This window comes from Serinus canaria, chromosome 1, assembly GCF_022539315.1.
Source record: "Serinus canaria isolate serCan28SL12 chromosome 1, serCan2020, whole genome shotgun sequence".
In the NCBI taxonomy this organism is placed as follows: Eukaryota; Metazoa; Chordata; class Aves; order Passeriformes; family Fringillidae; genus Serinus; species Serinus canaria.
In genome coordinates this window covers 80,541,471-80,569,456 of record NC_066313.1, presented here as the reverse complement: position 1 = coordinate 80,569,456, position 27,986 = coordinate 80,541,471, and the positions used below count along the sequence as shown (strand labels likewise).

At 37.8% G+C, this 27,986-nt stretch overlaps 1 protein-coding gene across 4 annotated transcripts; it reads right to left on the bottom strand.

Moving 5' to 3' along the window:
* Window positions 1-409: 409 nt before the first annotated feature.
* On the bottom strand, window positions 410-24,110 carry LOC108961394 (interleukin-5 receptor subunit alpha-like). Of its 4 annotated transcripts, none has more exons than XM_050977573.1 (12): window positions 24,009-24,110; window positions 16,145-16,311; window positions 14,367-14,566; window positions 13,875-14,029; window positions 13,593-13,740; window positions 12,936-13,044; window positions 12,662-12,849; window positions 10,576-10,712; window positions 8,930-9,074; window positions 5,033-5,120; window positions 3,771-3,858; window positions 410-1,536 (listed from the first exon to the last, which is right to left on the bottom strand). In XM_050977573.1, the coding sequence occupies exons 3-12, from the start codon at window positions 14,467-14,469 to the stop codon at window positions 1,414-1,416; spliced, it is 1,284 nt and encodes a 427-aa protein (XP_050833530.1). In that variant the 5' UTR covers window positions 14,470-14,566; window positions 16,145-16,311; window positions 24,009-24,110; the 3' UTR covers window positions 410-1,413. The 4 variants fall into 4 exon arrangements, with proteins under 4 accessions (XP_050833530.1, XP_018764364.1, XP_050833542.1 ...); XM_018908819.3 differs by lacking the exon at window positions 24,009-24,110 and adding an exon at window positions 17,925-18,011; XM_050977585.1 differs by lacking the exon at window positions 24,009-24,110 and adding an exon at window positions 17,925-18,011 and having other exon boundaries at window positions 12,936-12,972.
* Between the last annotated feature and the right edge of the window lie 3,876 nt (window positions 24,111-27,986).

Here is a 27,986-nt window from a genome sequence, read left to right as displayed (position 1 = left end):
CCTGATATCTACAATTTACTTCTGCCTGATGATTTGTGTGGGCATCAGACTGACAGGTGTGGAGTGGAGAGCGCTGATGTCCAAAGAAAGGACACCCTTACCTTCTGTGAAAAGTACAGTGCAAGAGGAAATGTCACATTATCTACTAAAGCTGGTTGTTCTTTTGAGGTCATTAACTGATCTTAAAGCAAACAAAGTCATTTATAGTCCTCCTATTGTTCAGACATTTCTAAACTGAGCTTTCCACTTGTCACCAGCCATTCTTAATGATAAAGGAGAAACAGTGTCATCTTCTCCATTGCGGACTTTTTACCAAAACAAAAAGCACATTCAGGTGAATCAAGACTCAACACCAAAGTATATATTAGAAACTTTATATTTCAAAAGCACAAACAAAATTTTTATACTGTTATTACTTCAAATCAATATTATTCTGACATGGAAAGCTATTACCAGTAATGAAAGCAAGTAATTTTTAGGTATCTTCCAAACCTTCCAGAAAATTATGTCCATCATTGATTTTTATTTCCCACTTTCAGAAAAGAAACACCTTCCTTGCAAAATCAATTAATTCTCTTCTAGTCAAATAAACACACTTTCAGCTAAGAGTTACAATAATCTGCCCTGATTGTAGACATAAATATGGACTAGCATAGCTCATCACCTCATGGAATCAGTAGGAAATATTCTTTAATAGGACAGGGAAAAATAAATAGCAAAAATTGGTCAGTTCTGAACTTATAACTTCTCTGAACTAAACTTACTTAAAAAATCATAATACAGCAGAAAAATTTGTTTTCTTTACCTCATCTAAAGTTTTCTCATTTTACTTATTTTACTTATTTTACCAACTGCAAAGTCCACAATATTAGAAGACCTTGTCTTCACACATATCTCTCCTTTCTGGTTGATGTGTGTTTACAACGACTCAGAAAGGGATATTTTTTCCTTTGTTTTCAGTTTTAGAGAACACTTGTGAGATTCTCTTGCTGTTTCCAGAAACATTTACTGCACCCACCATTTCTCATGACCACTTCAATCAGATGTGGAATAGCTAGCATGAGATTTGTCTGAACAGCCAGTCTTCAAAAGGTCTTGATCTATCAGACAGTGCTTGGAAGCTATTGTAGCATTATGAAACATTAATTTCATTTTAACCCAAGTGGACCTCAGTATTAGTTCATGTTATCTGAGATGCTCTAATTTTAATGCTCTGAAGATCAGTTTTTCAGAGACAAACGGCAAGATACTGCTTTGTGTCAGTGATCCAAAGCTAATTTTAAGAGTTGCATGTTGTCATAGCACAAGTTATTGGGCTCAGACAAACTCCCATGTCAGCTGTTTGATCTGTTGGAATATTGCCCACCTCATGGGAAGATACACTTGCATGCAGATAAAAAAGGCATGTCATCTCTATAGGTCTTCTAACACGAGTTCCTTCAAACATTTCTGCAGCCGAATGTTCTCATCTCTGTTCTCTTCTGGTGTTCCCAGAGTAACCTCTGAGTTCATCTCCATTTGCATTGACATATGTTTCTGTTGGATAAAAATTGCATTATGCACAAAATGCATATTCACTGGTATGAAAAATTCTGTGCATTTTTACAAGCAGTCAACTCATTTGGCATGTATCTGGGATTAGAACCCATTGCTTACTCTGTTGCAACTGGAATACAAAGATTATATTAATTACTCTCTCAAGCTACAAGTTGCTCACAGGCAAATTTACTTAGCTGTTCTGAGCCTTAATTTTATTTCTTAGCACTCTCCAGGCTGATATGTCCATTGTGCCATCAACAATCACTTGAATCAAAAGATCACGGTGTTCTCTCAGTGATTTGTTGCTATCATGTAGACAGTAGCTCCCCAGCTATGCTGAAGTCTTCTGTCAAAGGTTTATTCAGTGTTTGTAATAGTTTGGGGACAGAAATTGCTTCTTTCTCTGCCAGTAACATTAAATATAGTTTTTGTGGTGATTATATCTCAAATACAAAGACCCCTACATAGCAGCTTACACAGTTCTAACGTGAAGGGAGATACAGATTATAAAGCTGATGGTGATGATCATTTATTCTGCCAGCCCATATTCATAGCCACAATGGGTATTATCAGTTAATTTGTTCACAATTACTGGTAAAAATGCATGAGAAGGACTTTAGCACAGAGGAGGTGATAAATATGCTCTTTAACCAGCTGAACTCATGGTCAACATGGCACTTTTAGCATCAAATTTGGTCAAATTATATTGACCAGAAGTGTCATAGAAATTATTCTGAATCATGAGAATAAGAAACTTGAGCTTCTGAGAAGATGAGTGGACTTCTTGAGCTTTTCTGAGAAGATGAGTGCAGTGAAGAGGAAGAGCACAGCCTGCTCTGGGACCCAGCCCAAGGCTTGTGGAATGAACACCATATGCAAGTTCAAAACACTTCAATCTTTTAATTTGTCATTTGATTATTTAGAATATGCACATCATTTTCCCCATAAATTCATTTTGAGAAGATAAGATTAAAGAAAACGACCCATTCCTCTTGCCTCACAAGTCAAATTATGATTCCTGGATTGAGATGATCTTTAGCTTCTGTCAGAGTTTGCAATGACATAGATATATTATTTTTAAAAGCCCCAAAACATAAGGCATACATCTTTCTCTTGGGAAAGAAAACAGCATAAGGGAACACATTGGAAATTGCTAGTTAAATTGCTAAATGCTCTACTAGAAGATATTTTGATATTGCAGCATAAGTACAATAATATGGCAGGATAGAGTAAAATTTACAGAAATCCTGCAGAGGCTCTGAACAAATATTTTGAGCGCACAGATCAGAGAAAATCCCCATTAAAGTTTTCTATTTCAATGGTGTTTTTCCACCAAAAAACCCATAATTTGGGCACACCTGTGCCTTCTCCTCATGTGTTGAAGAGCCAGATAAGAAGCAATCTTACTATCCGTTCTAGCACACAGTTCACTGTGTAGCTTTTCTGGAGTTATGCAGATCTAAACTACTGCTTGACTAGCACATTTTTCCTTGCAACTCACACAATGACAGCAATAAGAAACACTGAATGTGCAAGCCAAGGATCTCCATTAACAACAGTCACAAAATAGTGTAAATATTTGGTCCTTGTTTTGCCAAGTTGACTAAAGACTTGTAATCTGGCATGAGATAAGCAAGCACCTGAACTCATAGTGCATCAGCCCTTCCAAAGCAAACACCTCTCCTTGTGGTTTTGTCCTGAAGCAAGGCACAGCTGGGGAAGGTTACATTGCATGCATTGTGCAGCCTCCTCCTTCCTGCTCTAAGAATGTGCACATTTACTACTGCAGAGCCAGTGACTTGCAGATCGCCACAGAAAATTCCCCTTAATAACTGGCTGTCATGCTGACATGTATAACATCCCATAACTGACTCTTCCCCAGGGACTCAGGGTGATCACTCTATAAAATATCTGCCCACTGAGTGTGGATACTCAGAAACACCTTGGAGCACACCGGACATTTCAGCCTCCTGAGGAATTTCTCCATCCTGTCTACTGACATCATTGGCCTGTAACCTCCACAAGTTTTCAGTTCTCTTCTGACTTCATTACAAATGGTGTGCATACTTTTTTCCCCTCTTTTTTTTTTTTTTTTTTTTTTTTTTGTTTGTTTTTAGTTTTTTGGTTTTGGTTTTGTTTTAATTAGATGCTGCTCCAAATGCAATGTTGTACCATCCGATTGCAAGTAACATCAGGCGTGTCAGTGTGGTGAGAGAAATTAGACACACTACCTGGTGGTGAGTCTCATCTGCTAACCACATTTTGATATTATTTGAAGGATGTGGAACAGGTGTGGTTAAAACTTCCAGGCATCTGTACCTGCAAGACAGTGATACAGGCATGCAACTATTCTTGTCTGCAAGAACAGATCAGACATTAATATAATATATATTTGTAATATTTATTCCAGTCCCAAGACAGGCTTCTACTATTTCTAAAGCCATTTAAAGTTTTTTTTCTTTCTTTCACTGTGGACACTTCTGAATATTTTCCCCAGCTCTTCTTTAGCCTACCTGGTTTCTAACCTGCAAGAGTTTTAAAAGGATTGGATGTATATAAAAAAACCCTATGATTTCTACACAAATATAATTTCCAAACAAAGTGAGAACTTATGGCATGCTACTGTGTCTGTAGCTTAAAAAATTATTCCTATGTACTCTTTCCATTATTAAAAAATGATAATTTCTTTTATACAAATCAGGAATAATGATTAGTTACTAATTAAATAATAAGTTTACTTTTAATAGAGGCTCCACTTACATACTGCACCTTACAAATATTCAGGTATCTTGAATTATCATCCTATCCTGGACAAGTTTATTTCTCAGTTCAAGAAAGCCTTTGCTGCCATAGGCAGCTGCCAATTGGGAAGATATGTTGCCAGGCAGAAAAGCAGTGGTATGAAGAGAGTTAGCAACATTAACTGCTGGTGGGTGCAGGGCCACTACTCTACTTTGCTCTACTAATGGTATTAATAGTACAGCAAAGGAAATTCATTCCACCAGCCTGACTTCCCTTTTTTATTTCTAGTAAACCCTCCAGCTTAGAGTTAAAAGACTGCTTTCATAACACCCGTGGATTATGAAATGAAATTGGACAGCATGACGTGCAGTTCATCTCTGGTCTGATTAGTAGAGGTGGCCTTGAATGCAGAACCTGTGAAAGCGTGGGTTAAGTCACACTGAAGAGAGAGAGGCAGCTGTCAGAGTAAGACTAAAAAATGTCATTTATAGTGGCAGAAATACATCAGAGAGTAAGGTGTGAGACTGGATCTGTGGGGGACTGAGGTAAGAGCTTCGAGAGAAGAATTACAGGTGTCAGTGTCTTACACTAGGTCATAACATCAAGCACTGGTTTGTTAGAATAGCTGGAAAAGCACAATTAACTGCTCCTTGAGAAAATCTGTGTTTGACTTTTATCCATTGTATGGCTTACTCTCTTCCTGACCCCTCTTCCACCAGAAATTTATACAATCATCAGAAATGTACACTACCTTTTACATGCATATACCAGCAAACCTCCAAGGAAAACCAGAGCACAAAACAATGTGAGGCTTAGCAGCAGGATATCCACTGTCTTTTCTTAAAAACAAGAAAAAAAAAGAAAAAAAAAGAAAAAAAAAGGAAAAGTAGTGTTAATTATATGGGAGAAACTAGGATAGTTCATAAATTAATGAATTACATATGGACTCATAAATATTGCTCTATTCCTGAACTGTCACATACTTAAAGAAACATTTCCTGGAGATTTTTTAGGGGAAAAGGGCTTCTGACTTCAGCACTGTTCCGTCCTCCCCTTCTCCTTTTAGCCCTCAGCCTTGCTGTCTTTGTCCAGCACTTCCTCTTGCTTCACTCCATTCCCTCCTTTCCTGGAATTCTGCTCTCATACCCCGGGCACGGCCTGTCCCACCACTGGAGATTTCCACACAGCCTTGATTCCTCTGGATATGAGACCCTCAGTCCATCTGCCATTGGTACCTCTGCTGCTGCCCCAGCTGCTCCTGAGCTCCCACTGCTGCTACCTCCCATCTCCACACACCATGGGTCCCCCACTTCTGCCTCCTCACCACTGCACAGCTGTAACTGATTTAAGGCAAAATGAAAATAGAAGCATTTTGTCAAGCAAAATATTCTTTTTGATTCAAGAAGCAGCATTTGGTTTCTATTATACTTACCTTTTTGACCCTGCTTGGCATACTCCTAAAGAAATGGCATCAATACATATTTATATTGTTCAACAAATGTTACCACTCTGTACCTTGCATTTCTTCCTCCAAAATACCCAAAATAGCAATGTATTTGGTTGACTACTAAATGTTTTTCTGGGAAATTTTATTTCTTGTTTAATATCTAGCTTCAGAACCACAACTAGTCTGGACTGCTTTTAACTAACTATTTTGAAGAGAAACAGGCAAGGACAGCTCTTAAAATATATATAGTCTGAGGCCAGTTAAACAGTGGTGTTAGGATCAATCTAGATTAAAAATCAAAGTATAAAAGAATAAAAGTTCTGAGTTTGAACCCATTTATTTCCAAAAATTTCATATGAAACAAGAAAAACACTCAGAAACTTGCGGGGAGAGCTTTTAAGATTATGCCTTATCTTCTTTAAAGTACAAAACTCCTCTGTATTCACTTTAAGATGAAAAGGAAGTTACTTTCTTCTTGCTGTCTGAGATGAGGGCTCAGAAAACGCATTCTGAACCACCTCTGGACTGTGCTGTAGAATTTTTTTTAGTTTGTGGTAATTTCTCTGCATCATTCTGCTAACCCTATATCATGCACACACCCAGGAGAAGAGGAAGTCCTGTTCTTATCATCAGCTGAACCACAAAGAGGTTTGCTTCTCCTGCTTTCTTACTTCTTGCATTTTGGAGAGCAGCAAGAAAAAGCACATATATTCTTTTGGGTAGACCATTTCATGGTGTTTTTTGTTGTTTTTTTTTTTTTTTTTCAGATGCAAATGCTGGAAGTTTGACAGAAATAACAGAACTTTGAAACGAAAAACAAGTGGCTTGGTTTGCAAAAATGCAGAACACTTCTGAATTACTACAAACTTCAAAGTGATCTATGAATGCTCATCAGCTCTAAAAATTAGACCAGTTATTTCAAGTTTCTACATATGAATAAAGCTGATTAAACATTTCTCTTTTTAGCAGAAAGTTTTTGTAGTAAACAGCTCAGTTCAGGTTAAATTGTGAGGGGTTTTTTTCAAGGGCATATGCTAATTCCAAAAGAGAATTAATGTTTTCCTCATGAGAAAATTAGCAAATTCTTTTCATGTCAAAGGAACATTTCAGAACAAATATTTTAGTTATGTTTTGAATTATGTTATTTCGTTTTGATGTTTCAGCTTTTTTTTTAAATGAAGGCTAAAATGCCTTTTTAAAATGCATTCTTAAAGAGATGCTGCACATTTCCTAGATGAAACAGTAGAATGTCAAGGAGAATAAAACAGAAAGCAGGTCATGCCATGCTTCTTCAAGAATTTAAATAGAAAGATATTCTTTAACACCAGAAAAATTGACACATTTCAAAACAAAATATTGAATAGATGTTTTTCTTTTCAGGTTACTTGCATAATGTCCATTTATATGTGTTTCCAATAAGAAAAATAATTTCCACAGAATACAGAGGAAAATGGACAGAAAAATTTGTCTCAGCATGAAAGGAGGTATGTAAAGAGATTTGGCTGAGCACCTCCAATGGAATAGCTCCATATATTCATTTTATAAAAACCACTGCTCCTTTCTGAGTAGGAAGGAGGAGAATTGCTGCACCACATGTGCAGTATGCACCAGGGTAAATCATCCTGCTGCACTGAACACATGCAGATATTACAGCTTACATGCCGTGGGGGTACTGTCCATCATAAACTCTTCTGAAGTGGAGGAAACATGCTGTGATTCCCAAACCTCAGCAACAGCTGTAAAGGAAGCTGGGAAAGCAGCAGTGTTGAAAACAGCTAAAGGAGACTGCAGATGCTGAGAGCAAGGTTTGGTAAGCTGGAACCAGAATGGGTGACTGCTCAACTCCATTTCCTTCTTCTGCTGAAAGGCTGGACAGGAATGAGTAAATGTGCATGTCTCCTCCCAGAGGACCTCTCCTGATTTCCCCTACCTACACATCAGATGTGGCTGGCCTGATGCCAGGCACACAGACCAGGCAGACCCCTCCTTGGCCATGCAGTAGACCTAGACTCTCTCTGTCTTTAGTGAGAAGAAAGGGGAATCCCTAAGGAAGAATTCAAGACTCTTATGGTCTCAATATTTCTCTACTTCACCACAATGAAAATGAAGGGCAATTAGGTTTCTTTCTCCAGATATTTCACAAGTGGAATGTTTTTGAATTTAAATGAATTAGTTTAGGCCAAAAAAAGTTTCAGCAGACCAGTGGGATACAACGAGGCACCTGACAGAGCAGGCAGCCAGTATCCAGTAAACTCTATAACTGAATTTGCATTCAGCCCATTTCAAAAATAATAATGTCTCACCTGGCATTTCCTGTCCTCAGATAAATATGGATGTGAAGCTCAAAAACCAAAAGGCTGTATCCCAAAATATATTCTGTTGTATTGAAAAGTGATACTCACCTTTTTTTATTTTACTGTAGTAGTAAAACATAGTACATAGTACTGTACTTCTTTTTGCGTGTTAACGCACAAATTCCTCTCCATAAACACAACCTCACACCACTGTACTACTTCCCCTCTGCCTAAGCTGATGGCAGGAAGCTTCTGCATGTGGAGGCATTTTTCTCCTCACGGAAAGCACACCAGTGTTCGGGGTTTTCTTCACAGAGATTGAAGGGTAAGTATTGCAAGGCTCTTGTTTTCTTTGTGCTCAAGGGAGATGCTGGGGCCAGAGCACATATATTTAAATAAGAGCTAAACCATTTCCTATCTCTGTCAGATATGAAATTATTCCACCAGTGTAATAAGGGACATTTTGGGCTTAGTCTTTAAAGACTATATGGTTTGATGAATGATAGGACTTTTGTGGATTTCTTGGCTTACTAACTCCAGTTGAAAGTATTTTTAGAGATGTGTGGGCTGTCCTTTGCAGGGCAAGGCAACAGGGTGGAGGGATGATAGTGCTAGGACCTAGTCAGCTGCTGACCATGATTATTTTTATTTCCTAAAGGCTGTCAAGAGTCAGGTGTAACTTAACTCAGGACAGGAGTTCTGTAAAACCATGGAAGTAGAACTCAGACTAAGGTCTCTGCTTCCCTACAGCAGAGCTGTGTGGGCCTGGTGTGTGCCATGGACCTCTAGGTACAGTTATGCCCCAGTACAAGCCTGGAGAAGAAGAGAGGCAATAATGAAGTAAATAGATTGAATGGTAATAACATAACCCATGAAAACAGTTATGAGTAGTAAGCACATAACTTACCATCCTGAATAAACACTGGCTCACTCCATTCGCTCCAGATCTTGTTTGATATGCAAGTCTCTTTCTTTACCCTCACTTGTGCTGCACATCTTTTTGCTGGCTTATGAAATGGATACTTATAGTTCTCTGCAGTGACATTTTCAATCTATCAAGAGAGGTTCAGGGGATTACTTTAAAATATTTTGCATTGCAGTTCAAACAGATATAAACTAGGGATGTCAAATACTACTATTTACATCTCTAACTAGTAGGAACAGATTTTCAGAGTGAGTTCTTATGTCCAGGTACAATTTGACTCTCATGTGTTGTGTGCTCAAACTCAGAACAGAACATGAAGAGAGACTGGAACTGATAAGATGCAAGGAGGTATCATTTATGGCAGGACATTAGGAATTTGAAAATATTAATTCTCCTTTCTTTTTTTATCACACTACATATAGGATGAACACAGTAACTATGGAACTGCAAGCTTCAAGATTTTGGTGTGGGTAGTGTGCTACACTTGCTTCTCTGTTAGAATAAAATCTTTCATTTTTCACCTGAAGGTTGTCCACTGTTTTTGAGGCTATCCTGAAACATCTTTAATTGTGTCTATGAAAAAAAGAGCACATCACTTCAAAAGATCAAGCCCAAACATGGAGTGGTGGAATTTAAAGCAGAGGGATCTTTAAATAATCCCTAATCACTATTAAATACTGTAGCAAACTTCTATAAATAAACAATGTTAACAATTTTAGAAGTAATAAGAAAGAGAGAACACTCTTGCTTGTCGAAGTTGATATTAGAAGGCTGCAAAGAAGTAGAAAGTATGAATCTCATACATGGAGAAGTATGGAATCTTTGTTTCCTTGGTGTTAGGAAAGCATGATGTGTTCCCTTCATACTGACAGATGTGGTGTGGATTTGACTCAGTGCACCATGTCACTTCTTTCTCTTCCCTTTAAGGCTTTTCCAGCTCTGGTGTCTATTAATATTTTGTGGTACCCAAAGCACAATATGAAACTTCAGGGGAAACTCAGCATCCAGACAGACAAGTTAGTCACAACCTGCATCTTACATGTGACATGCTGGTTATATACACATAAATAACATTTGACCTTTGCTTAACACAGAATGATTGACTCAGTTTGTGGTTCACTGCAATCCACAGACCTTCTTTCTTCTGTGATGACTCCTATATTTTAATTCCTTATTTTGTGTTGACATATTTGACCTATTTCCTAATCTTCGGAATTTCCTTATTACAGTTTTGGCTTGTTGATTTCAGACTTTACCAGAAATTCAAATTCTAATTTTGTTTTCCACGGTACTTGGCAACCTTTCCTAGCTTTCAAATGATACTTTTTTTTCTATAACAAAAAAAGTCAATATGGTCTATGTGATAACAATGTACAATTCATATTTAATATTGAAGACAAAAACTCCAAATTGACTTCAATGCAAGCCTGACTCTGAAAGATTTCATAAAATGTATTGATTTTTCATTTTTATCAGAAAGAAAAGTTGGATTATTCATTAAAGACAATGGGATTTCTTTAAAGTTTGTTTGAGATTAAATTTGTTAACTCTGTTAAATTTGAGGGACGTCTTGTTTTTGTGGAAGTTACTTTGTACAGACTAAGTGTACTACCAGGGAAACTGATTACCTTCTGATCTGTTATTTTCACTTGGTACAAAAAACACTTTTTCCTTGCTGAACCAATAGTAGGTGGAGGTTTCCAATGAATATTAATACTTCTGTTTTCAAGGGAAACTGAGACGTTGATTGGTGGGTTCAGCTTCTCTGAAAAATAAAGAGCACAGAGAGACCTTCTGTACCTCATGCTCTTTCTCATATTTAAACAGATGTAAAACAAATGAAATACATCAGTCCTTAAAATACACAGCTGAGTGTTTTGGAGTTTGCCACGCCCAAAGAAGACATTCTAGTGAGCGACACATTTTCTTAGAAGTTGCTGTTCAGTAAGTGCCTCAAAATAAAGGGACCCAGTTGGGGTTTTCCATGAATCTTTCTAGGAAAGGCAGAAAGAGTGGAAGGAGAAGAAGGCCCTCTCCGGAGCCAGTGTTGGTGTTGAGGAGACCTTGAGTCCTGGTATTATTACTTTTAAAAAATGCAATTTCATCTCTCAGAGAGGGGTTACAGAGGGAACACTTAGAAATTCTTCATAGAATCTCAGAAGGGTTTGGGTTTGAAGGGGCCTTAAGGACTACCTAGCTCCAAATCCCCTCCATGGCAGGGCCACCTCCCACTAGAGCAGGTTGCTCAAATCTCCATTGAACCTGTCCTTGAACTCTTCCAGGGATAGGGCATCCACAATTTCTCAGAACAACCTGTTGCCCATAGAATTTGTCTGATTCAATACTTGAAGATTTCTGCAGCTGCTTAAGAAGTATCTCTCTCTCTCCTGTAGAGGAGCAAGCAAGCACTTGCTCTGGAGGGAGTACAGTATTGGAAGCAAGGGACATTTGGGTCCCCAGGATTTCAGCCTTGGATTCATAGAATCAAATCCATAGTAGTTTTTTTAGCATGGTAAGTGTTAGAGCACTGCTCCTGACTGTGTGCTCAGTACTCAGGTATTCTCAGACCTCCTCAGCTGCTGCTGCATTTCTGTGAAAGGAAGAACTCCAGCTGGAGTTTTCTGAAAATCCCTCCCAGCAGAGGCAGAAGTGCATGGCAAGTTTCTGCAGACAGGGTCAGTGAGGTCTGGGGATGGCAGGGCTGCAATGTGAGAAAAGCCAGAGGGTGAGTGGCAGCACGATGGGTCCATGCAGGTGCTGTGCTTGCTCCAGCAGCCTTTGAGGGTGGGGGCACACCATGAGCCCTGAAGAGTCATGAGAAGAGGAAGAAGCAGGGATTTTATGCTTAGTCTCTAAAATACTGCTGCCAGACTATTTTCCCTTCTGTAAGGATGTCAAGAATAGGCAGCAATTTCATTTCATCCATTTGTCATATGTCAGATTATAGCTGGCTCTAATTGCAGTGTAAAGCTTTAGGTGAAGCAAACAATTCTAATGTCTTAGAAAAGGTTAGAAGAGATCTAACTCAGAATAAATATTTAGAGATTTGAATTATATTTTTGCAATCCCTTGGGCTATGACTGATTCCCAGGTTACAGGTCTGGAAGACAATCAACATGTTAAAGACTTAAAAGGCATTTGAATCTGCAATCTTTGCTAAATTTCAGGTGAATTTCTTACCCATGAGATTAATTCAAACTTCCCAGAGAAGTTAGGAAATGTAATTTTATATGATCATTCAAAACTGTTGATAATTAAAAATAACTGCCAAGATATTTTTAACTTAAAAAATAAATAAAAATGTTACTAATGTTTGAGAACATTCGTATTCTTAAATTCAGGTTATAAATGAGACTTGTGACCATGTTCTTTTTCTTAATCACCCTTGCTCAGCACTATAAAAAAAGGATAGAAAAGAAAAAAAATGGAGAAACAAGGCTGCAATGCTTATAAATATTATTTCCTCAAATTAGCCTATCTTTTCTTTTAATTAAAATTATAGATAAACAATGTTATTAAATCAGACTAAAAAAATTAAAAAGTCTTCAACCCTAATCCATTTTGTTTAATCTTTGTGCAACATTCACACTAAGATGAATGTTTAAATAGTTAGAATTAATATTATGACTTTGTCACACCTATTTCCTTTTTTGCTTCTCATGAAGTAACCAATAAATAAATTTTTCATAATATACAATAATAGACAATACTTACCTATTGTCTGAGGTGTGAAAGCTTTGTAATAAAACAGTCCTCTTGAACTATTTCTCAAATTTCTTACAGTTATGTTCAGATTTATTTTCCTCGATGGTTGGAAATGTATTTCTTTCATATAGCACCCAATATTTTTCTTCCTTGCATTTTTTATATATTGCTGGCATGCAAAAACCTTTCCTACATGTCTGTGAGAAGGAAATAGAAGGGTTTTTTTAAATCAAAAAAGGTCCAAAATCATGGTTTCATACTTATTTTGCTAAACATCCTTTACCTGTATGAGATAAAGATCTGGATATCTTCAGGAGCTTCTGCTTTGATATGCCAGGTGCAATTGAAAAAAGAAATGTTATATATGATGCATGAAAGATTCTGAATATAAACTGCAACAAAGAAATGGTAAAAAGAAAAATTCAGTTTATTGTACCTTGATTTCCTAATAACAAGATGGTTGCCTTTACAAACCCATTATATTGGCTTATTTCTAGAAGCATGAAAAAGTACTATCAGAAAAAGTAGGTCTTTTTGCTTTTTAGACAGTGAAAACTGGGAAGCACATCTGCTACTAACACCAGAGCCTTAGTAACCCACTTAAAAATAAATTTAAATCTCTAATCTTCTAAGAATTGCTGAAATCATGTGATACAGAAGGCAATCTTTATGGTACATGAGTTGTTAGGGAAAATGAAAAGAGTGTTTGGGTCATACTGCCACCTTGCTCAGCAGAGTTGGAGTTTTCTGAATCTAAGCACATCTAATAAAGGAAATAATTCTGCAATGTCTCAAGGTGTTATGAACCATATTCTTAGCATAGCTGTACCAAAAAAAAAAGTAGCAGAAGATAATAATGAGATTTCAGAAATTCTCCAAGTAAGACAGGAAATTATCATAAATGCTTGGATGTCCTAACAACACGCAGGAAATAGCTGACCTGGAGGTGCCTTGTAAGTAAATTCTGTCCAGTCACTCTCCTTAATTATGTCTTCTGTTTCTTTTGCAAAAAGTTGTGTCTTAACTTTAGCATTAAAACCAGAGTGTAATTGAAGATGTATTATCTTTTCCTTCTCCTGCAGTCTTTCCTAAGAGGAGGAAGAAGAAACTCCATGAAGGTAAACAGTTCTAAGTACTGAAAGGGAAATTATGCAAACTCATCTACTGAATAATACAATATGTTATTTTACTTTGCACTATGTGCAACCTCTGAAGAACTTACTTTCCTTTCCTTAGTGGTATTGAAGAACTTATAAATCAAAATATACTTCACAGTGTATTTCTTGGTTTCTTCTTTTGTCAGGTTATTGTTCCAGGACAAAATAACTCTTGAATCATCCTTGGTGGTCCACAGAGCATTATGCAGCCTAAGTGCATCTACAATTACAATGAAATTACACAGTTATAGGATCCTCCACTGTGTACACTAAGGAATTGTCTCTCATCAAGGTTTGCATGACCAGTAGCTCTACCAGGACCTCTGTTCTTGCATGGAGCATGAATTTCTGAGCTTTGCTGAATATGACTTTCAGCAATGGGAATCATGCTGCTCTTTGCAGCTCTCAAAATTAAATTATTCACTTTTGCCTGTCTTGGACACCTCCCCTACTGCAGGTCTCTGTTTCTCTCTGTGGGCCCTAGAAAGTGCCTTGACAAGTTCAGATTAGAGATCTGGGAAGGTTAGCATAGGATGAACTGTTAATAGTTTACTTACCCTTTATGTGTTCTTTTCCACTTGCCAGGATTGTGGAAAACAGTGCCTTATGTTGGAAAAGGCTTAATATCAGCAGGACACGAATGACTGTCACACGTGCCATAGCAAATGTTTTAGGCCACAGGTCTGAGGAAACTGAGACCCTTTAGTTCCAAGTTTGGTTGAAAAAGTAGTTAGAACATGCCCTTTTCATTTTGCACCTGTGAAATATTAGGAAAGGGTCACCTAGATGCTTAAAAGGTGTCTAAAATACAAAAGGTAAATATGAAATGACATCTCTTTGACAGAAATTGTTGACTGGTGCCTGCTGTTGCCAGGACATTTGTACTCAAGCCCACTCTTTGGCTGGGTGCCAGGGCCAGAGAGAACGTGTGCCATGGAGCACTGGTTCTGAGTGACAGCCCAGCTTTGATTGCAAGCCAGCAGCACAGTTTTGGCACCACTGACACTGCAAGTGTTTAGGCAGGACCCACCTGACAAAACCATGACCAGATTTAAGCCCAGTAGCTCTACTATTGTGTGTTATCTGGCCTCTTGTGACCATAGAGAGCTGTCATTTCTAGACTGTGACTTGTGCTACCTGGTTTGGGAGGATATGAACCATAAGAGATGAATCCTGCCATTTGAAAAAGCATCAGCAAGAGAATTTCAGGTGTTTGCTAAATTTGGAATACAGTGAGCAAACAGATTCAGACTGATCAAAGTTGGTTATAGCAAGACAGCATTGCTATTTCTCTGAAGGGTCTGATTCAGTGGTTGCTTTCATGTAAAACAACGTGTTCATATCCCTCCATGTTCAGAGACTTTCACTCACTGACTGATTTATCTTGGCTCTGATTGTTTTCACTTTTAAATTCTCAGACATCCTGTATCCAGGGATCAGCACCTGGAGCCATACCAAAAGGTTCACAATACACTGGCTAATAAGTGGCACTGGTCATGTAGAGGAAAATGTGGGAATGCTCAGCACATCAGAAAAATCTACAATGAGGTTTCCTGGAAAAAAATAAATAAATACACATACACTTAAAATTACATACATATACAGATTCATTTATGATGCCATTTTATCACAATGCAGTGAAAAAAAGGGCCCTTAAGGAATGCTGGCCTTATTTATGAGTGCTGTGAAAAAATCATAACAGAAAGCTGTAAGGCAGAGGTTTCCCCATGCTGTTCATTCTGGAGTGATCTCAGCTGCAGCACCAGCAGCAGCCACAGTGTGCAAGTCACAATATGCTCATGGCCAGCCAAAAAAAAAGAGTAAATTCTCCTGCTTGGTGTCCCCAGGTAAGAAGCCAATTCTAATTGTCTGGAGAGGAAAGGGGTGAGCTGTGCTATTAATTGTGCTCCTAGAACAGCATAGTGTGTGCAAGAGGAAAAAGTCAGGAAAAATATAAAATAAAACAAGGAAATTGTGATGGTTTACTATTCAACACATAGTGGCTCATTCCTCTTCATGGAATGAAGCAATCAAAAATGGTCCTAGGAACATAAAAGTACTTTATTTAAATTAGCAGAAAGGGAAAAATGAGGATGGAAAACACTAAGCAAGTTAGAATACCTGTGGCTAATATTAACATGATTTTTTTTGGAAAACACAAGTCAAAAGGGGATGTGGGACAGGAAAAGGAACAAAATAAATCTTACAGCAGTGACAACTTTTGGTGTTAGAAACAAAAATGGACATAATATAAATGAATTTACAGTTGGAGAGAGGACACACAGGGAAGACTTTAAAAGTAAGTCTGAACAAGCTTAGAGAAAAGCCAACCAACCTGAGCCAAAGAAAGGCATTTCAGGTGAGACCAGTGGTGTTTCCCCAAGGTGAGCTGCTCCTGGGAGTACCTTCAGTGCAGGACTGAGAGGCTCCTCTGCACTCAGAGTGCAGTGAGCACGGGCACCTTCTCCCACCAAGGCTGGGAGGCTGCACAGGGCGAGCAGGCTGCAAACAGGAGCAGGGAAATGCATGGGAAGCAGGTACTTGGAAAGCTACCAAGAAAACTATTAGAGGTGCATGCACAAGGTCACATCCCTGATTCAGCAGCTGTAGGTGCTGGGGGAATGCTTAGGGAATGGGCTGGAGGAGGTGGCCAGAGTTGGGGATTATTTGTGAGTAACATCTCCTGTTCTCACTGCTGCAGGCAGAACAGCAGAAGGACAGCTGGGCTGACCCCACAGGGTATTTCTAATGTTTATATACAATTAATTAGTCCACAAAAAACAGTAAATTGAAAGCACTGCAGCATAATTACACCCAAAGTGACCAGGAGGGAACAAAACCTGTCCATACATAAAAAGCTTTTGATTCACAGCTTGTCAAAGAACACATATGTTCATTTATGCCAGCATAGATGAGTTGAAAGACAGAACATTTCTTCTCAGACATATGCAGACAGGGCTTTGTGCTCCTCATCCTGTGTTACAAAGAGGTTTGAGTTAGCATAGGGTGCTGAAATTCAGTCCATGATGTGCAAAATAAGATTCATTGCCTGACAATTTTTTTTCTAATAAGACTCTCTGGCTCTTTTGTCTCTGAAAAAATACATTCTAGCCAAATATACTATTGCAGACAGTCCAGTTAATCTAGTGTGACAGAAATTATCTCAACAATCTAAATCATCAAAACAATAACAATAATGGAAAAAAAAACCCCAAAAAAACCAAAACAAACAAAAACTCCCAAATTCTTTCCAAGCCGTGTCCTGTCAAAAATGGGGCTTTATAAAACCCAAAAAATTACACATATTTTACCACTTCTTCTTTTTTTTTTTTTTTTTAATTTGTCCCATCTCTTTCACTTCTGAACTTAACTACAGCTAATACCTGTTGGTTGGTGCCCAGCACTGTCTGGTTTAAGTAGTGCATTGCTGGAGAAAGAGAAAATAGAACTGACAGGAGCTGCCAGCTCTGCACTGCAGCTGCAGAGGTTGTTTGTACAAAACCCACCTGGTGAATTTGGGAAGTAGACAGAGAAATAAAAATAAAAATAGCTAAAACAAGTTTCATAAAACTTAAGAGCTGTTAGTTCAAGTGGCAGAACACTAAACTATTTAATTTTAAATCTGCATTATACATGTGTTTGAATAAACTTACTTTTGAAAAGTTTCTGGGGCTGATTATTACATCCTCCTAAATGTAAAAGGCAATTTTTTAAGAAATAGTTTTTATATACATGTATTTTCTTTGAAAAATAAATAGTAAAATTGTCCAAAAAGACAATTTCAGGTGGTCTTGAAAATTATATTATGCCAAATTTGGAAAGTAAATTCAACCATTAAATGATTAAATCTTTTATTCATTGTTCTAATGCACAGTTTTAGATGAAGGGAATCACTGGGACTCTTTGTCTGATTAAAACTACCTAAAACTTAGCCTTAATTAAAGGTTGTCAGGTTTTCAACTCTCCCCACCCCATCCCATATTTAATAGTAAAAAATGTAGAAATTGATCAATGAATGATGAAATAAGCAATATAGATCAAATAAAGTTTAAATCTCTTGGTAGCTGAAGAGTCAAAAGAGAAGTACCATTTACATTCCTTTTTTCAAAACTTACCTTAATTTTAATGCTTGTTAAACCCTGGGTACCTATGCGTCATTTGGGTTGAGAAGTAGAACAGATCAGCACTGGAGAATGTCTTGGTTTAGGAACAAAGTGAGAGATTGACTCAGGACACTTCCCTTTTCACAAGGCACTCCCTCAGAAAAGCCCATTGCAAGGGCCACTTCCCACTGAGGGGCTGAAGCACACCTCTGAATAAAACAAACACTGCCTGGAACCTTCCCCAAGGTCTTTGGACCTCTAAGGAGACAAATCTCTGCATGACTAACTCAGAAGTTAGAGCTGTTTCTATTTTCCCCTTTTTGTATATGGAAGAGAAAGGTTTCAAAACTTTTTAAAGTATTTTAATAAGCTTTTATCTTTAAAAAAAAAGTCAGATTAAAGAAGAAATTTAATCATGCAGTTCAAGTGTGACCTGTGAAATTAAAATCCCAGAAATATCCTACCCTACTTGCCATTGTTCTGCTGGCTTTTAGTGGCTAATATGCATCTTTCAGTGTGCACCAAATTGAGAAAAAAAAAGTCACAGAACTAGTAAGGAAAAAGAATGAATAAATGTTGCATCTTGAACAGGTAGGATTGTCTGTCTAACTCTTCATGTCTGAAGGTTTGCCCAGCCTAGTCTCTGAAATTGTCCTTTTAACTGGCTTGCTTTATAAAGTTAATTTGCAGTTATCTCAAATGCAGTTGTGAGACACACTGACAACTTATGAATGTCATTCTTGGGGGACTTGGCTGACTTGATAATAAGTGGGCTTGAAATCAACAACTTGTTCACAAACACTGATATTTTGCATTCCATCTTTCCACGTTTAGCTGGATTTGGAGGGGCAATAATAAATAAAAAATTTGGGGGTTTTTTGGGGAGGATTTTTGGTTTTGTATTTTGGCTTGGAAGAGATATTACACATTGTTCACATTAAAAAGTTTGTTCACTAAGGATCTGATCCCAGATTTTGCTGCAAAAATGAACTTCAGGTGTCAAGACTGCATTTTTTATTGCCTTCCCAAAAACTGCCAAATTTGGACAAAATATTTTACAATCCCTTCTATAAAGGGCTGAGAGTTCAAGTAATATAGTTTTTATCATTTGCTAGCTGGTGTGATCCTTTCCAGAGCATGGAAATTACCTCTTCTTCCTTGTTTTTCCCTGTCTTTGGGTACTGGACATGTGTGTCCAGTAGAGAAATGCTGAAAAAGGAAGGATCCCATAAAACACCTTTGATGGTTGTTCAGTGAAGTGTTAGAAACCTGAAGATCTTCACTCTCATCCCAGGCAGAGTCTGTTACAGTTACATATGGAAATAGTTTTATTCTTTCAATACTGAAACATACATGTGTTGAAAATACATTTTTCAAAGAAAACACAAACAAATGAACAAAACAAAAAAAATCCAGCTATAGAAATGTTGTAGAGAAGATCAATGAAATGTTTTGGGTTGTTAATAGTAAAGTCTTAAAAACAGCTGCTTTGTCTTTTAGGTGCCTTTTTCTTTCAATAAAATATTTTTGACAGTGATTACTCTGACTTGTATCTAGATTTTCCTGATACATAGATTCAATAAATTAATCTTTATCTTAGATTAGAAAAGGATATACCTAGGTCCATGTAGTTTTGGGTTTTGTTTTTTTTTTTTGTTATAGCTAGATAGTACAATTCAAGGTAAGGCTAAACCAACTTTACCTCAAGTGTTTTAAGCCAATTACTTCCTTGTTCTGGTGTTAATCAGACATGATCTTATGGTGGGGATGTACAAAACCCACATTATTCTAATGATGAACTAAGATAAAGGAAGGTAAATGCTTCTGGAGAACTCTGACTATATTTAGAAGTATGTTTTATTTAAGTGAGAAGAGTGTGGCTTGGAATCTCAAATCCAATGGTAATAGTGGCAAATCTGACCAAAAGCCCAGTACAATTTTTAAATTTTTAAAATGTGTAAAACTTCATTTCCCTTCTGTCTACTGTTTATTAGAAAAGCATGCAAATTTTTTCCAGTAAAGGTGTGATTTGTACTTTGAATTAATGGTAGCACCTCAACAACTGCAGTATGTTTCTTCCTCTTCTCTCATACCATAACTCACTGCCATTACTGACTTCAGAGAAAAGAAGTTAATTACTTTGCACACATTTTTTGGAGCTCTCTTAAAATTTTAAAAAAATAAGATTTTTATTTATTTTTTCTTATCCTATGTTGTTAATTTATTCAGGAAAGCGGGAATGGTAGGAATTCAACACCTCTTTTTCCATCCTTAATAGACTCTCACACTGAGTTGTGTTACAGTTTCATTCCATCAAAGCCACACATTGGAACCACGTGTGGATTGGGGCTGATCAAAACAGCAAGTCATGTAATTAAAAATATCCATCAAGCCAGTGCACTCTGCAGTTACTTCAGCAGGGTTTAGGTGCCTGTGGAAAAGAAGGACTGCCCACACTCCATAAAGCCTGTGCTCTAAGCAGTGTTTTTAGCACTTGACAGCCCTTTCTGTCTCAGTCCTCTGAAACCTGTGTGGGGCCAGTGAAGTCCCATGCTTGGGACTAAAGGACAAGGTCTTTCCCTTCTCACAGTCTCTGCAGTCTAGCTTGTTCTGCCAACACAGCTAGTGTTTGCAATCACATGCTGGGGATATTTGGGGTGCTCTTGAGTTCCACCTCTGTTTACACCAAGGGAGGAAGAGGGGAAAAACTCATCTTTCGCTTTGTACTGAAGTGAAAATGAAGTTTCAGAAATTTGGGCTGTTAGTAACACATTTCACTGCAAAGGAGTAATGAGACAGGCTTAAAGGATAGCAAGGAGTGTCCTGAAAGTGATACGTGCTTGGTAACAGAAGGGAATTTTGAAATCACAGCTTTCTACTGCAGTGGCTAAATTTCCTCCATCTGGGTCTCTTAGTTCTGTTTTAAATCTGATCTCATGTTTCTGTTCCATATAACAGGGATGGCATTTGTCATGCAGCCCTTCTACTCTGCATCTGCAGTCTCAAAATGTAACATTTCTTTTGTCATGAATTATTTTGTAATACTTTTCAAACTATGTGTATGTACATGCACCAATGCGAGGCTTGAGAAGAGATCTCCTGGAGGAGACATCTCTTTGTTTTCTGGAAATTATCAGCTGCAACAAATAGCCAGCTGTTGACAGTGAAGGTCAGCCTTAGATAAGATGCCTCTGTTCCAGTTTCTCTCAAATCTTGCAGGCAGAGATTTATGAGAGAGCAATGTGCAGGTTTTGGGTTCACTGTAGGGAATTTCTTAGTTCATCTTTTGCATTGGGGTGAGAAAGAGTCCTATAAAGGAGTGCAATACTAGACAGCCACGTTTGGCCTTGGCTAATCAAGAGGAATCAGTAAAAGATTTCAATTGTAATAGTGCTGTAAGGGTTGTGAGTACGAAACCATTAGACTAGACCATTTAACACCTGCCTTAGGATATGCACTGCATTTAATGGGAGAGATGGGGGAGGGCATGAATACAGAAAATCAGAGCCCTAATCTTTCCTGAGTGAAGAACTGAGGCACAGAGAGATTATACAAGTTTTCAAATCACGCCAGATATATCTGAAATAGCTAATTGCTACTATTCTGTCATTTCCATTTTAAATTTAATTAACTACATAAAAAAACCCAGCACTGGTCAGAGGCTGATGTCTCATTATGCACACAAATTTCCTCTGGGGTGATGGTCAGACTACTGATGCATCACAATAGTTGTGACTACAAGCAGCCTAAGAGAATAAGGCTTGAAAGAATGATTTATCTTTTATCATTAGAACAATAGCTATGCATCCTGAATATTTCTAGGAAGAGATCCTTCTGTATTATTTCAAGGGGACTGGTGAAACATAGCCTAATACAGAGAAAATTCCTAGGCATTTTAGAACATATATATCATATATCATAAATCACCTGATTATTAATTTGTGCTACTATTCCTGATCAGATATTCAAGTGCTGACAGCAGAATAGTTAATTTCTGCTTCCTCTGTTAAGATAAAACCTTTAAAACCAAGCAAGTTTTAAAAAATTATAGATGCCAAGTAAGAAAAATTTTCTCCATTCTACTCCTTTCATGAATCGTTGTTAAATTATCTCCATGCTGCTTCTATGCAATTAATATATGAATGCTCTTCAGAATTATTCCTTCTATTTCCCTCCCCTGTTGGTATGCAGAAAATATTTTAGGTATTAAAAAAAAAAAAACTCCTTATGACATTTTTAAACTTCAGGTCTTAATTTTCCTAATAATGCCACCATCAAGAACTAGGATTGGCACTGGCAAAGTGTCTATTGATTTACAAGTAGTTACTAAAAATCTGCTTCCTGTCTTGATTTCTGATATTAAATAAAATGTCTTCTAGTGCTCCTATAGGGTGCTTGTGGCCTAACCAAATATGACAACATATATGATCAAATGGCATTCTCAGTGAAGACAAGTATGTCAATGTTCATTATAGAACTAAACATGGAGAAGAAAAAAATCTATCCACCTGCTATAGCCATCATTCTAGGAAAAATTTTCTTACCCTTGCAACATTCCTCCCTACCAAACTCTATCTGCCCAAGAGCACAACCGTGAAGAGCAGCATTTAACACTCAGCTGAAAGAAAACTGACTCTCAGCCAAACAGTCTGGTGATACAAAATTCATCAGAGACAGGCAGAGGGAAAATGTCCATCCATCTGCCAAGTGAAAGTAAGTAAAATGCTTGTTTGTGGAACAGCTTTTGCTCAGTTTCAAAACATGTCAGCTTCTTCCCAACTGAACCATCTAAGAAAATAATTCCTCTTGGTCACTTCACCCAGAGAGATATTCAGAAATTCGTTCTGTGTTAGAGAAAGATACATTTTTTAGGCACTCTGCTCATCAGTATTAATTATTGGTCAACACTGATAATTGCGCTTGTTAAAACTCTTTATTACTAACCTGCAGCTCATTAATACAGTTCTTCCATTGAGGTCTTGTGGTGTCTCAGCCTCTGCTCATCAAAGACCCCTTACTGCCTCGTGATCCACAGTCTTGCCTCAGACAGTGGAACACACTCTGCCCCATGGGTGGTGTCTCAGCATCCTCACCAAGTCTGAGCACTGAGCTTTGTGGGTTTTGGGTTTCCCCCATCCCAAATGGATCAAGACTGTGGCCATCACTTTGACCAGTGGGCATCAAGGATATTGAAATTGCAACAATCAAGTCTTGTTTTGGGGTCTTTCTTTGTTTCTTTGCCCTATACATTTTCTTAAGTGTTTTTTTATGTTTTTATATTACTATGAATAATAACTAAAACATGTACATACCTGCTTTCCATTGCAACCAAATTGTTCTAAAATAAACCCTGCATATTTATATTTATGTTTATATTTATATTTATATTTATGTTTATATTTATATTTATATTTATATCTATATTTATATTTATATTTATATCTAGATTTAGATCTATATTTATATCTATATTTATATTTATATTTATATCTAGATTTAGATCTAGATCTAGATCTAGATTTTTTTGTATAATTTTTATATTCCTCTATCAGTCAGTGTCACTTCTTGCTAATCTGCCTCCCCCAAAAAACCCTGACTTACCCTCATCTTCTGGGGCGGGTAGTAACAGCAATGAGAAAGCAATGAGTTGAAACAACTATATTCTCACCGAAAAGATTGACCTATCTACAGACAGTGTTTGTCATCAGGAAAAAAAAAATAGCCAGGAAATATTTTGATAAAGTCCTAAAATGTTACATAGTTAATAAATTGCTTTTATTCTAAATTTTAAAAAGATTTGTAATGAGAGCCATCTGAAATCTGCACCTGTGCTTCAAAATAACTTGAGAGTGCAGAGTGGAAGTTATTTTTCAGTATCCCAGTGGAGGGTACTTGATTTTTCTGACTAAAATATAATTTTTTGCTTGAGGATTGATAAAAAACAATGAAGGTGGAGGAGAAGCTGAGTTTAAATCTATCAGACAGAGGAAGGCTGCTCCAGCACAGAGAAATGAGGGAGGATTCCTGCCTCTGGAAACTTGAGAGAAGGGAGTGAATTGTGCTGGCATTTCAAAAAGGAATGTTGTTAGGACTTACCTTTGGCAGAGGTTCACAGCAGTTTCAGTCCATCCATGGTTTTCAGTGCCCCAGGAAGGACACATGCTTTTCTGATGGAGATGAGAGCATGCAGCCCTCTATGATGCTATTTCAACTGTGAAGCTTATATAATTCCCCATTTAGTGTTCTGGGGAGTCCCAGGGTGACATACTCTTCATTCTGAGATGATGATTTCTCAAAACTTTAGCTTCCACTATGGATCAAGCTTGCCTTAACATTTTCAAATCGTTTTCCGCATTCTGTCCAGTGTTAGTTCCCTTTTCCCACAGATCAGCTTACTCACCTCCCTGTGTGCAATCAGATCAGCTAACTGGTAAATCAGTCAGATCTCTGCCCTTTCAGTCACAGATGTTACTTTTTTTTCCCCCAGCCCTTAGCAGTGCACTTTATCATGCAAGTAGTACCCCCAGCTCTATTGACATCAGTTCACTTGTTTGCCCTGCTGATTCAGGATTGTCATGACTCTTTCAAACTGTTTCCTATGTTGGGCTGAATCACACCAATTTAGCCACTTCCACTTCATTTTTATCTGGCAAGTGTGTGTGGCTAAATGGTCATCTTCCTTTTAAACCATTGCTCCTTATTTTAACAAGGTTTTGTTTCTGAGGAATCACAGAATCATAGGATGGTTTGGGTTGGAAGGGACCTCAAAGATCATCTTGTTCCTCCCCCTGCCATGGACAGGGACACCTTCCCCTAGACCAGGTTGCTTCATGCTCCAACTGAACTGGCCTTGAACACTTCCAGGAGTGGTGAATCCACAACCTCTATGGACAACCTGTTCCAGTGATTCACCACTCTCTCAGGAAAGACTTTCTTCAAATATTAAAGAGGTGTTTTTCCCTCAGAGCCATCCCTTCTGCTGGGTGAAATACTAACATTGATTATCTCCCATTAGATCAGACCTGTGATTACATGGCTGAGTTTTGTACATGTCCTTTGAACAAAGGGATTAGCCAAATTAGGAAAAATTGTGGTCAACAGGTCAGTAAAGAAGGCTGCTAAAGCTCAAAAGGACATGTCAGTGTGGCAAAGATGGACTGCAGACAGGGATCTTTTCTTCTTCCTTTACAGCTAAAACCAGAGATGCTTTCATAGAGTGACTGCCCTCAGTATGGGTGAAAAGCATACTAAGAGCTATTCAATATTTAGGGTTTTAAGAGTACTGTATCTTTTCTAAAACTCTCATAAGAAAAATTACAACAAATTGAAAAATGTGGGGCAAATAGTTGTTAAAAAGACTTGAAAAAAAAGAATAGCAGAATTTTCTTGGATAATGTATCTCACAAGCTTCGACAATGAGTCAATGAATGAGGTACATGTAAGAATAAAATAGCTCAAATGCAAAACTTCACTACTAGAACGTGATAAACCCAAGTCTTCTACGAAATACAGAAAGGCAGAGGAAGCATGTAATTTGTTTGCTTCCTTAATATTTCTCACACAAAACTCAGAGTAGCCTAGACCTGAAGTGACTTTAGCACAATTCTCTCTGTGAGACAGTACAATACTAAGTGGGAAAGAAATGCAAGTACTTATGGACTGTAGAACCACAATTTCAGACTGATGCATATCATCTTTCTAGGAATAATCAGGTAAATGTCACTGTAACTTGAAAGGCAAAGGAATTCTGTAATAAAGAATTTTCAATCTTTTCTGTTAAGATACTTTTGTCTACACAAATCAAATTCAGCTATCATTATTTTCAACTAAAATAAATACACTCTGATAAAGCAGCACCCTCCTCCCCCTGTTCATTTTCACCCAGAAAGAATCCATTTCTGTTCACAGAGTTTAAAATTAGCATGGAATCTCATAACTGAATTATAGGTGAATACAATATGCAGTTTTAATCTATGCTTTAGAAATTAATCCCATCTTTGAAGTCCTGTTTAACACCCACTGTATGGAACTTTAATCCTGGAAAAAAATACTAAATATTAAAATAAAGTACTAAAATGAAATCTAGGACTAAGAACTAACAATATTTGTAGCTAAAAAACCTTTATTTAATCTGATCCAGAAGTTGGCTGGATAGAAACCTTCTAGCACAGTTTTGAGTATTAGAAAGCAGGCTACCTTATTGCAGTATGCTGGTCACCCTGAGGATATTTCCTCTACTCAAGTGTACTGAGCATCAGGTGAACAGAGATTGTACCATGCACACTGATACATATTCATTAGATATCCCCACCTCCTTGATTTTATTTTATGTAATCACACACCTTATGTTGTTCTTTGGGCTCTGTCTTAAATGCCCGGTGTCCTTTTAGGTGGCTGCTCCTCAATTCCCACATTTGAGTGAGCAAAATATCATTGCTTTGCATAACTTCTGCTTTGTCAGCCTTGCAGAGCTGAGCTGGCACCCTGCTTGCATTTTACATGATTTCTGTCTGCCTAAGTTACACCCTTTATCTATTTCCTCCAGGCTGTGTTTTTCTGTTTTACTGTCCTTGATAAGAGTAAGATGTTATTCTATTCTACTGAACTTATCAAGTGAGGAAAATGCTGTTCTTCCTCTCTGTACTTATCAAAACTATTTCCAATTTTCCACTTTTTAAACAATTTGCTGTACATCAAGAAAAAGCTTAAGGTGAAATGTTAACACCACAATGAATATCCACTTTGGCTGGAGACTGGATTTGGGTTTCAAATTACGGTAGACTCCAACTCCAGTGTGGATTATTGCCTGATAAAGTGCTCTGACAAATGAACCAGTTTGGTTCTGCAATGAATATATCAACTGTGTAGTTTCTTTTAAATTAATATTTCTGTCATTGCATGAATAAAAATGAGTCTACAATAAGTACCTTTACTTGGTGCAAAGTTTTCCTTCACAGTATAGCCTTGTGTAACCTGCAGATCTCTGTTCCTACCCTGACAGCTGCAAATATATTGAAGCAGATGTTTCTATATCTGGGTCACAGTCTGAAATACTAGCTCAGATGCATGAACTTAGGAGAGTGTTTACTGCAATCATATTTTATAAAATACCAAAATCTAAGAATGGTTTGGATTAGAAGAGATATTCAAACACTATCTAGTCCAACCCTGCATCCAACCTGATCTTGAACACTTCCAATGAGGGAACATCCACAGCTTCTCTGAGATTGGGAATTGCCACAACTCATGAGCAGGATTTTGTTAATTCCATTAAGTTTACATGAGCCCACTCCTCCAGGCTGTCAAGCCTCAAGCCTCCCTCTGGATGACATCCTCTCCCTCTAATGCAACAACTGCACCACTCAGCCTGGTGCCATCCACAAACTCACTGAAGGGTGCCCTTGATCCCACTGGCTGTGGCACTGCTGAAGAGGTAAAATAGTGCTCAACCAAGCATGGACCTTTGTGGGACACCACTTGTTACTGATTTCCACCAGGACATTGAGGCACTGACTCTGTCTTTGGATGGGCCCATCCAGCCATCTAACCATCCAGCTGTCAAACTGATGTCTCTCCAACCTAGAGGCCAGGCTGTTGAGGGGGACCATATCAGAGGACTTACAGAAGGGATTTACATAAGCATGATCTGAAACTGAGTTTGAAATGTGTGGGTAGAAATGTGTTCTAGAGTTTAATGCATGGAGTGACCCAAGGCTGCTACTTACAGAAAAATTTTCCTCCTGAAATTAGGGTGGTTTTTTTCAGTATTTGCAGGGTGGGAGAATCAAAGCAGAATAAAACAGACACAAACCGAAGAACAGACTGTCTAAATAAGGGATGACTGAGTGCCATAAAGAAGCAAAATTATGCCCTCAGAAATCTCCAGGTTGTCTTCATCTTGTGTGCAGGCAGTGCCTTGCTGCTTTCCAGGCTCAGTGAGTAATCAGCCTTGTTTCTGTTACTTGGGAAGATTCTCAAAGTGGCCACATGATGGTAGCCTAGGATCAGGTACAAACATGCTAAATCAAGACAGTAAAGGAAGTAAGGAGGAAAACTAATACTTGTAAACTAAAA

Coding starts and splice junctions, on each gene's coding strand:
- LOC108961394 (XM_050977573.1), bottom strand. CDS start 14,469: ATGGCACGTGTGACAGTCATTCGTGTCCTGCTGATATTAAGCCTTTTC. Junction 14,030..14,366: donor TGGAAAAGAACACATAAAGG/GTAAGTAAACTA, acceptor TTGTAATTGTAG/ATGCACTTAGGCTGCATAAT. Junction 13,741..13,874: donor ATACCACTAAGGAAAGGAAA/GTAAGTTCTTCA, acceptor TCCTCCTCTTAG/GAAAGACTGCAGGAGAAGGA.